Genomic DNA, 12022 nt, shown 5'->3' with positions numbered 1-12022 from the left:
TTACTCCTAGCACGCTGATTGGCCCGCAGGGCGGGCGGGGCGCCCCGAGCCGCAGCGGGAGAGGGAGGGCGCTGGATTGCTTGTCGTGGGTCGGGCTTTTTCCCCCAAATCAAGCAGGGATTCAGCTTTTGACCCCAACCTCTGCAATCGATTGTCCAGGTCAAAAGGACCTGTTTATTTCTCCTCTTTATGTGTGACCGTCTTATAAGTGAAAATCCTTATAAATGGGCAGTCCTAATCTTTTAAAAGGTGAAGAGCCACTGACGACTTCTGGTAACTACACGAATACATCCATTGCTCGGGGAGGGGGGAGGGGGGGGGGGAGGTTCGACAACAATACAAAAGTGAGTTGCTTTTTTTGTCTTTGTTTCCCAGGTTATTTTTCAGCCTTGGGATTTCCTGATGGCGTGTCATCCATTCCCTAGCTACCTCCGATCCTGCTTAGCTTTTTCGAGACTAGCTGAGGTTGCTAAGAATGGTCGTAATACAGCTCCTAAATGTAGTTGGCCATCTAGGCACCTGAAAGGTTTTAGATTGGCAGCCAGAACTACAAGCCCTCTCCCTTTCTTTTCAGAAGGTCTGCCTCAGGTTCATTGGAAAGGGCATCGCCAAAAGGAGTTCCTTACTGTTGCTAATCCTTTCTCTGAGGATTTTGCTGAGATTACTTACAGGATGTAATGTACTCCAATTTTTAAACAACTTATAATTTTTTGGCTTAATTTTATTGCATAGGAATAGTGCACACACTAGCATACCACCACTCTGTCAATTAAAAATGCTACTTTAGAACTGGGTCAATTCATAAGTTATATATGAATTAACTTAGGCTATCCAATGAGGTTAAATTTGGGTTTTATTTTATTGCATAAGAGTGCACATACTAGCATACCACTTTGTAAATTAGTGGTGTAAATATATTTTAGAATTTAAAAATGTTGAAACTTTTGAAAGGACAAGTGTTCTGAATACCAGTTTCTATTTCACAGCTGTTAAATACTATTTTGGGCTCCATATCAAATTTAGAGGGATGCTAGAATTTGACATGTATCATGCTGAAAAGAAAACGTCAGAGATGCACTTATATGAAAAGAATTGAAGAAAAGCTAATGTGTTTAAATTCCCATACAATACATTTTTCTGTTTTAGTAACAGAAGATGCACTTAACAGTGATTAAGCTTTGGGAAGTTTAATTATGCAAAAGTAATAAAATATTAAAAATATTTAGCTTGTCAATATAGCATGATAGGAAACCAAACAAAATAAAAGGTTACCACACAATGTAGCTTCAACAAAACTGATACACAAGGCTTGCACTACAGTTTCTATCAGAAATGTTACACAATTGTTTTCAATACAATATAAAAATCATTCTTAACTGATTAACAATGATTACAGTACAGGAAGTGCTGAAAATGCAATAAACATAGGAGTTGAAAATGTAATAAACTTGCATTATTTGATATTTTGAAAATTGTTCTAGCAATTCTACCTTTTTAAAATACAGTGGCACTTCTGGATACTGGAGATGCTAGGTCAGGCTGTACAGTATTGACAGAAAAATAAGATTGTGCAGGAGGCATGGAATAAAATTCACAAAAAATAATCTGAGGTTATATTGGACTTTCCCATTGAAAGTTCCAATGAAACTAGAAGGAGCCATACCAGAAAATGGTGACATCCCTTATTTCCAACTGAAATTGTGCAGAAATTGTGCTTATTGCTCCCAGTCCAACAAAGGACAATTAATTAGTAGGAAAATTACCACCCAGCCACGAGGGGGCTACAGTATTTTCCCCACAGTTAACTGACATAGCACATAGCTCAGGAAAAGAGGAAATTCCAAGATCTGCACTTGGAATTACTGTAAAATGGTTGACAAGTCTCTCCGATCCCTACCCTTGTCTTCAAGATTGGGGAAACATCATCTCCTGAATTTTTTTGGTGAGGGCCCATCATAGGGAGTATCCACCAATATTTCTATACAGAGATGCTTAATCCCAAAGGCCAATGAGATGTATACATATCAATTGTGTTTATAAAGTAACAAAGTGCCTTATGCACATGTTTATAACGTTAACCAATATAGCAAAGTGCCTTATGCACATGTAATGATTAGTATTTTCTGATATTTAATGAAGATGGAATAACTGAGAGTGCATTTTAAAGGAATATGGTAACTGTCTGAAATAGCATTCCAGTTCACACACAGTGAAAAGCGACTTACTGGGAATGAACCAATGTGCTCATTCACATAGTCTGTCTGGCTTAGCTCCTTCTGCTAGCAGATACCAGTTAAATGAATCAGGAACCCTTAATCATGTTTTGTTTATTTGCTTCTACACCAGGATCGTCGGCTGCTTTATGTCCTCCCCAGCCAAAAAACGAAGTCAGGAATAATTTCTGGCCTCAATTTCTTACTTCTTGATTTGGGATCCCAAGCTTGTTTATTTTTATTTTATTTATCATTTTTTTTATTTATCAACTTTTTATCACTGCCCTTCTCCCCCGAGGAGGGACTCTGGGCAGTTTACAATAAAAATACAGTGTTGCTCACTTAATAAGGCTAAATAAATCAGGAATGGAAGTTTCCAGATTTGCTTAGCTTATACTGACAGAAGAAGCATAAGTAACCATGCAACAATAAAAGCATGCTTGCTTTGGCTTATTTTGAGACACAAACCTATTCAGAGAAAGGACTAAAACAATTTCTAATGCTTCTAGGGCAAGAAAAAAGACCTTAAAAGTAAATCATGGCATCCGCAAGATGATGTATTCTGTAGATTGCCGAAACCTGCTAATGAATATAAAATAAAACAACATACTTAAGATTAACCTCTAAAGATCAATAATTATAAAAAAGAAATAGAGCAGTGCTATGCATGTCAACTTGGAAGTCTCACTGAATCAATTAAATTTAGTCCCAGATCAGTATATATAGGATTGTTTCATTTCCAAGCAAATTGGAACTTCACAGGTTATTTTCTTAAAAAATAATTTTGTAATTAGGACTTTAAAATCAATCTCATGAAACAAATTCAGCATCATGCTTTATAAAAATAATCACACTTTTACATGTATTACTATATATAGAAAAGTGTTGTGTTGAATTATTTGCTCACATTAAAATTTTGAGGTAATACACTATAAAACAAGAAAAAACAAACATGGAAGGTATAACTTTTAAAAATACATATTTTTCTTCAATAAACTCATTAAATTACTGTTTTTTTTTAAAATTTCCTTACTATACATTTGTTACAATGATCTGTTCCATTTTTAATTAAAATCCAAACAACACCAGACTAGTTTTCTGGCATATGCATTATTACATAAACACAACTGCACTACCCAGTATAAAAGAAATTACAATCCTGTGTTATTTGCTACATAGAGCCCTTTAAAAATTTCATAGTTAGGGATGCATAAATGAGAAAAGAAAACACCACTTGATTGCACAATTTTGTAAGTTTGTATTTGTTTCACCAGAACTAAATCTGTATGATTTTTCTAGTAAGAGTAATGATAATTTTCACAGAAAACCTTTGAAGTGCAACATTTGTTTCGAGCGGAAAATTCTAAAATGCCAAGTGATTTTATTGCTTGATATGACAGAGGTTATGATAGCTCCTACTCACCAATATACTTGTGAGCAGTATGTGTGTGCAGTTTTAATTACTATCATTAGGTGAATTTGGCATCAGGTGCTCAGTCTGCTCCTATAGTTTAAAGCTATACTTAATGGCTAAGGAAAGTCTAGCTCCTCCCAAGGAATGGACTGTGAGGATAGATTCAGTCCATTCTCATAACAGCTTATTGATGGGATGATGCTTTGTAAGGAATTGTGCATTTGCAACCATTTATTCTCCGCTGAATTGGAATCTTAATGTATTATGTGAAAGTTGGGCTACTGAACATCAATAATGTGCCATCATTATCCCAACAGATAGTGGGCTTGGCTGAATCCAGAATTCTGGAGCAGAACTCTCTCTATGAACTGCATGAGAGGAGAAAGCAATTCACACCAATTCCTCCATCCTTTACCTCTCTCAAAATATGATGTGGGGGTTGGAGGATGCTCCAGACCAGCGTGAGGTGCTTGCCTCTGCCAACGTAAGAGGTCATTTCATTCACAGAGGGTCAGATCTAGATCCAATCCATTGACGGACTCTCAGATTTTAAACAGTATTTTTCATAAATGCTTTGACAGAGATACATAACAAATAGAAGCAGTGCAATCTAGTGAATCCCTGAACATTTTAATTTGTGAGCATTCATAAGCATTTGCCATGTTTCTTCCTTTTTCAGATTGGTGTCTTCTAAAAAAAAATTAAAAACTGGGAAATGTTTCACTAGTAATTGGAACTTTGAAACACTACACCTTGAAAGATTAAGATGTTACCTTTTCCCTCTGATTACATTTTGCAGTTTCAGGTTTGAACATTGTACTGTAGTAACTTAACTACAAAATGAGTTAATGCTTTATGAAGTTAACTTCATTCTTAATTAAACTATGTAGGAAATAAAATATGCTACTTTCCAGTTATGGTACAGTAATATAAAGTTTCAGCACAGTGCAACATGCTCTTCAGTTCCATTACTGAGGTCTAGTATTTATTCAAGTTTATCATAAATTACTTGCTTTAAAAATGGTTTGTCTACCCTAATTAAGTTTTGAGTTGAAGTTGACTCCTGGTGACTTCATAGACATGTCCATGTAGTTTTCTTGGCAACAATAGAGTTAATTTACCATTTCCTTCATCCATGATGTTTTTTCCATTTACCAGCCTAGTCTACAGCCACAGTATTCCTGAAGCTTTTCCAAGGACAAACCCTGTCTAATTTCTGAGCCCAGAGAAGGTTGGCCAGGTGCTGCCATCTGCTGAGAGCTACCCTCATTAAAGGAATAGGAAATAAACCCCAAGAAGAGAAATGTATTAATTTCATATTTAAAGCCATCTTAACACTAACATTGAATTGTTGGTCCCATAAACTACTTTCTGTTATTCTCTGACCATTTCCCTTCAGAAGTTTATTCAAATGGCTGATGTTGCCTTTAACAGTATGTCTTAAATGTTAAGAGACAAAGAGATCAGCAGCTCCACTGTTATGTTATAGTAATGCTAATTTTACCACCCATTTTTTTCAGTGTATTTCCTTTGGACCCTGATATAATATGGGAGAAAAATGTATCATTGATACATTTAGGTATAATACTTTAAAAAGTGGTTTTGTGCAACCATATTTCAGAATTCCAGTTTGCCAGCTAACAAGAACATGCAAATTGCAATTTGCCTTCTTTTGAGTCCTTCCAATTAGCAAGATATTTAAAAAAGTACTCTACATTTGGCATTTTTGTGCACAGGATGTAAGCCATCAATTTATAAATTGTCTCCAGGCTGGTACTGTGGTTCCGTAGCAGTAAAATAATCTTCTAAGAAAGACTGAATATATTCAAATGTTGGCCTTTCATCAGGATCTTTCTTCCAACACAGTTTCATTAATTCATGAAGAGATTCTGGGCATCCCTGAGGACAAGGCATTCTATAGCCACGTTCCACTTGTTCTAAAACTTCCCGATTTACCATTCCTAAAATTAAAAGAATAGGTTTAATATTTATATTTTATCAACATGGAAGAGGGTTTTAAAAAAGTGTTTACCTGGAATGAGTATTTATAGTGGCATTCACACATAACATTAAAGAATCTTTAAATCATGAACAATTACAAACTATAGGTTGTTTTGGGGAAGTCAACCATGGTTTGGAACCACACTTGATTTTTGGCTAATTGAACACAATAGTGGCTTAATGTAATGTGTCTATGTTTTTTTCTGGTTTATTCCTAGTTTATTTTTGTGCCTCACCTAAGATTTTCCAAAGAGATGTAAGAGAAGAACAGTTTAAAAGAGTGGGAAACAAACTAGGAATTAGCCATATAACATGACTGTTTTGCTCATCTGGATGATGATGCTAGGGAAAGTGGAAGGTAAAGGGAAGAGGGGCCAACCAAGGGCAAGGTGGATGGATGATATTCTAGAGGTGACGGACTCATCCCTGGGGGAGCTGGGGGTGTTGACAACCAACAGGAAGCTCTGGCGTGGGCTGGTCCATGAAGTCACGAAGAGTCGGAAGCGACTAAACGAATAAACAAAAAAGATTAGCTCTGGCTTCTTGAACAACCCATGGTAAAAATGATTTGGAATACTGTCTATTATTGGTGAACACAGCAAATTTGATGTTCTAAAATAGTGTGTCTTCACATGGTTTCTAAAATGTTGGACTGAAGTTTCCACAACATTGCTAGCTTGCATTTACTGTAGTATTTTCTTAAGTATGACATTAGGTAATGCAATTTGTTTCATCAGAATAACTGATTGTAAAAAAAAACCCAACATAAATAACAGATTGTGTAATGATATAATTGACACATTAGTGATGTAATTTTTTTTTCTTGTACCTGGGTATGGCACACGTCCCTTTGTTACAAGCTCTGTCAGCAAAATTCCAAATGACCAGACATCAGATTTAATTGTAAACCGACCATATAATGCAGCCTCAGGTGCTGTCCATTTAATTGGGAATTTGGCCCCTATACAAATACAGAAAAATACAAAATAATACTTATTAATATTATTGTTTATAATTATTTTAAAGGTTATTTTGGTGGTACAGCACACATATATGAGATATGTAGGGAAGCATAATTTGAGAATCTCTTCTTCAGTTGTTATAATAGCATCCCTTCTATTAACCGTAGGAACTAATCTAGAGATTGGAACTCGTTTTGCTGGAAAATAACTGCAAAGGTATCTTTGTTGTACTCAAAGAGAAAAGTCTAATTGAGAAAACACGTGGGAGTACAGTGTGGGTGACAACAAAGTGAGTAATAGTGTCAAATTAACATATGGCTAATGGTACTCCTGTCAAGGCTGAGGTTATTCTGTGAAGATAATGGGGAAAATCTATGTGTTTTAGCATGCAGGTTGGTAACTATTGTAAAAAGGTTACCATGTAAATCTGTATACAATGTGGAAAACCAGCACATCATCGTTCTTACTGTTGTGCACATGATTTGCAAGGGTACATAAACAGCTGCAACTTTCAGCATCTGCCTATAATCTGAAGTTACGATTGCACTGTTTCTTTATGGGTAAACTGCTTGGTAAATAACCCTGAATATGAATCACAGAATGTTGCATATTTTGATAAAAGAAGTCTCATTCAAGAATAATTTCACTTTTGCAGAGATAAAGATTTATTTTGGCAATTTTCACTGTTGGAGACACTATTCAACAATTTCAGAAAACTCTTTTAAAACAGCAGTGTGTTGAATAGTCTAGTTTAGAGGATATCCAGTTTCTATTGCTAATGACTATAGTGAATGGAAAAATAAAGAACATACATACATACATATCTCCGAATTAAAATATTAGTAAAGCACTGTTAGTCAAACTGACTTGTACTGATCAAGAATTCAGCTAACAATTATGAATATTAATAAAACAGTATTTACTATATTGGATAGTACAGTATGAATACTGTAAATACCTTGTCTAGCGGTGTACTCGTTGTCTTCTATTAATCTTGCTAATCCAAAATCAGCAATTTTGCACACCAGATTATCCCCTACAAGAATATTAGCTGCCCGAAGATCTCTATGAATGTAGTTCATTCTTTCAATGTAGGCCATGCCATCGGCAATCTTATAAAAAAAAAGTGTCTTATTAACAAAGCAGTATTCAGTCAATGAAATACTTAATACAAAGTCATGAAAATGATACTGTGGTTACATATTACAAACACAATAGCAGACTTATAATGTTTAGATTCCATAATGTGTGGCAATATTATTTTGCAACAGAATTAAATAATCTCAAGTTAGAAAAGACTATACACTATTCTTTCTGTTCTTGGAGTATTACGCACACAGGTTGCACTTGTGCAAAGCAATTTTCTAGAACATTCTCTAGCTGACCTTTTTGGAGGGAAGCTCATGCCTACAATGCCTGGTTACACTGAATTCCCCAGAATTCCGTTTCTGGCTACCACTCAAAACTTCTGCTTTAAACTTTCTCTACACTATGTTGCACACTTTTCTCTTTTGGTTTTCTCTTTCATTCTTTCTGCTTTTGGTGTTTTTGCTTTGAGTTTTTCCTTCACCAAGGGTTGACTTCTTAATCCATGGTCTCTTGGACATTTTTCAGCAAATCACTGGTTTCAGGAATAAAATCCTATGTACTGACAGTAATACCTAGTGCTTGTTTTCTGTTGAAGGGGACCACAGGATAGACACTTGCCCACACACTGCCATTGTTTTATCCCTCAGATACATCTCAGTTGATGATTTTCCCCTGGGGACAGATCTTGCAAACAAACCAAGTTTTAGAAAGGAGTATCTGCCTTCTGCAAAAGCTTGTGCGTGGGACAAGGTGGTGCTGTTATAGTCAGTCCCTGGTGCTCTCAATGCCTGATCTGGCTTTGATTCTCCCATACCAATTTTGAATGTAAGAGCTATGCATTTTTGACACCAGGACATTTTATCTTGGTGAAGATAAAAAGGTGAAGTCAAAATTTGGAAAAAAACCAAGTGAAAACTGGAGAATTCCACCTCACAAGGAGTGGAGGCCTAAGTTTACCCCATCCTCTGCTGCTCCAACTTGGGGGCATCTTTCATATCAGCCTCCACAGTCTCTTGCTGGATAATTGGTACTTTCATGTTTGATATTTATTCAGATGTTATCACCTTCATTCCCTTTAAAGCAGCCACAGAGACTGGAGGGTGTGTGTGTTGTATTCTGGGTTACATTTCAGAATATGAAATGTATTTTTCTGCTTTTCTTCTTCAGAACCTTCTTCAGAAGTATCAGATGGTACTTTGTCCCTCCTGTGATTCTATGGGTCACATGATTAACAAAAGAGACTGGATTCCATCTAGTATCATACATCTTAGTCATCCTCACAAGATGAGTCCTGTAATTACTGGTCTCCATCTCCATAGATTTACTTTCCTAGATCACAGTTGTCCCTTTGCTCTCATTCAGTTTATGACACTACATATCATGCTTCCAGACTAACTGATCTTGATATGTAGTATTATTATATAATATTAGTATGAACATAGTATGAACAATTAATATTCCAGCAAATATTAGACCAATGCTTTTAATGCTTGCTGGGAGCTGAGTCTTTACACTATTTCCTTAGCCAGTTTGTGGCTAGAGTTGATAGTTGTCTTTTCTAATGAGTAGGCTTCAGTGACATCATCCTTATGATCTCTACCTCCTCCATTGATACACCCTATCATATTTTGCCATCTGTGCCACCATCTCTGCCCTCTACCACTTCTCAAGTCCTGTATTTGGAAATCTTCAGGTGGCAGTCCCATGCTGATCAGCCGTATTGGATTAGGATAATTACAAGTTGGAAATGAAATCTACATCTTTTGGTCAGCTATCTATCTCTTTTGCAGATCAAATTATGGGTGACCAAATCCCTTCTCTCCCACCAAAGCACCCTTTTATTTATGTATTTATTCCTAAAACTGGTATGCTGCCCTACAACCAGGTATTCTTGGTATGGCTTCCAGCAGATTTAACATCCCCAAACGGTATTTTAAACAAAATATGAAGCACAATAATTACAAAATACAACACTAAGACTATAAAATAACAAAAGAATAAAAACAATGGCCCAGTTAATTAAAAATGAACACACTGATTTAAAGTGTTAGGGAGAATTTTAAAAATTGTCCAGTATCAAAAAGAAAATAAAATTGGCTCCAAGGGTAGCTCACTGGGAAAGGGATTCCAGATTTTGGCCTGGGTGCAGGGGGAGACATTGAAAAATCCCACTTCCAAATAACTGCTTATTCTACCTTAGCAGGAGCTGGACCTCAAAAATTATCCCAGGTTATAGGCAAGGCGAAATCCTATATAGTGCGCAGGTGGGAAGTTATGCCAAGAAGAATGCATTGGAGTCAGCACGAATGAAGTTCTTGGGAGTTACGCTCACTGTCCCTAACAGGATAGCAAATGCCCATATTAGACTGGAGACAGGAATGCCAAAAATCTTGACATGAGTTTAGAACTTGATAGCTAATTATTGGCTGAAAACTCAGTTTCTTCCAATAGGCATGCCACCTTTAATATTTGCTGATGACTTCTCCTCAAACTGGAAATTGGTGGTAAGCAGAAGCTTGCATCATATAGGCTTTTGGTACCATTTTTAATGTCATTAGAATATGATACGGCTAAGCAAATACTCATCCAAAGAATGAAGGTTATGGAACATCAGCTGAGGTAAATAGGCTCTCCCAGAATAGTAGAATTTGGATTGCTAAGGTATATGGGAACCAGCAACTATTTACACACTTGTTTTCCAAGCTGAGAAAAACATTATAGACATAACATCCTGCCTTCTACACTGCTGCAAGCCAGGTAAGCTAAACTTCCACTAAGTGAGCCTACCTGCCCATGTAGTGCTAATGAATCAGAAAGAATCAGCCATGTACCCCTACTACACTGTAAATTTTACAGGGACATTTGGATGTATTTTATTTTAGTCCTGTTTTGGAAACATGTGGAAGATCAGATAAGCACTGTGTGAAGTTCCTTTTAGAAGATTTTAAACCCTCAGGGGACCTCTGGGAAAGAAATGGCAGACTGAAGACAGCTCCAAAAAACAGAGCCGACTACTGCAACGGAATGAAGGGCCGGTGACTAGACCGACTCTTCGATAATTCCTTTCTGGACAAGGAGAGGACTTAAGATCATCCACAAGTGCTCCAGACAGCTGCTCCTTGCAAGGAGACCACAAGAGAGGTCTCTGGCAGGTTTAGAGCTCTAGGACAAGAGGGAATAACCATTTTGCTCAGCACCTTTGTCCTCGCTTAACGACCCTAATTGGGACTGGAATTTTCATCACTAAGTGAAGCGGTCAGTAGGTGAAACATCATGTGACTGCTCTGCTTAGTGACAGCAGTCCTGGTAATTCCAGTTGCAGTTGTTAGGTGAGGACCATGCGCTCGTTAGGCAAGGCCCTCATGCTTCTCCTTTCCTGCCATGCTCACCTCTGCTTCAACTCCCCCCACCTGCCTCTCCCCCTGATCTCTGCTCTTTTGGCCACCCTGCACTCTGCTACCACCGCCTACCCCTGCTGACCTCACCACCCCCAGCTGGTCTTTGCCATCTTTTTCCTCCTGCTGAGGTGCACCCAGCTGAGGCAGCTGCTGGCCCTTTGTGCAGCCTCATGGAAGGCCAGCAGCTGCCTCAACCAGGTGTGCCTCATCAGTGGGAAAAAGACAAAGGGCAGCTGGGGGTGCTGGGGGGCAGCAGGGGTAGGTGGGGGCAGAGTGCAGGGCAGCAAAAAGGACAGAAATGGGGAGGGAGACAGGCAGGTGGGAGGAGTTGAATTGCACACTGTGGCTGTAAATGCAGGCAGGCTGCCAAGCACCTGAATTTTGATCACATGACTGCAGGGGCATTGCAATGGTGATAACTTCAAGGACCATTCACGTAACTACCATTCATTCAGCAGTGTCCTACCTTTGAAGGGTTGAACAAATGGATACTAAGGACTACCTGTAGTAGTTTTTAGAAAGAAAATCGAAGTTTTTTGCCTGAACTGCAAATACAGCTCAATTCTACTTGGCAGATCCTTTTTAAAGTGACTAATCTAAATCTTTGTGTTATCTGGGGAACATCTTGCCTTTGTCTGATGCAGATGATGCTGTATACATGGGTGAGCCTGGATTCAATCAGTTGGAGGTTATTTGCCAATCAATTGACTGGAGTAAGGCATGGACCTTGCCAGGTATCTTTCATATTATTGACTAGTCAAGGCAGACTGAATATTGTATTTTATTTATTTGATTTAGAAGCAGCCCAACTCCTCAGCAACTCTGGGCAGTTTACAACTAAAAGGAAGAGAAACAACATATAGGTAGTCCTCATTTAGCAACTGCCTTGTTTAGAGACCGTTTGCAGTTATGAAGGTGATGAAAAAGTAACTTTATGACCATTCC

General features: G+C 37.7%; 1 protein-coding gene across 1 annotated transcript in view; it reads right to left on the bottom strand.

Moving 5' to 3' along the window:
• Nucleotides 1–1171: 1171 nt before the first annotated feature.
• Nucleotides 1172–12022, bottom strand: part of YES1 (YES proto-oncogene 1, Src family tyrosine kinase) — a 62719-nt gene continuing 51868 nt past the window's right edge. The window contains exons 10-13 of the mRNA XM_063299152.1: nt 7549–7702; nt 6458–6589; nt 2544–5588; nt 1172–2440 (exon numbers count right to left, since the gene is read on the bottom strand). Coding sequence (XP_063155222.1) covers nt 5380–5588; nt 6458–6589; nt 7549–7702 — 495 coding nt within the window. The 3' untranslated portion in view covers nt 1172–2440; nt 2544–5379. The remainder of the gene's footprint in view (nt 2441–2543; nt 5589–6457; nt 6590–7548; nt 7703–12022) is intronic.

Source organism: Candoia aspera, chromosome 3, assembly GCF_035149785.1.
Source record: "Candoia aspera isolate rCanAsp1 chromosome 3, rCanAsp1.hap2, whole genome shotgun sequence".
Taxonomy (NCBI): domain Eukaryota; kingdom Metazoa; phylum Chordata; class Lepidosauria; order Squamata; family Boidae; genus Candoia; species Candoia aspera.
This window is presented reverse-complemented; position numbering and strand designations above follow the sequence as displayed.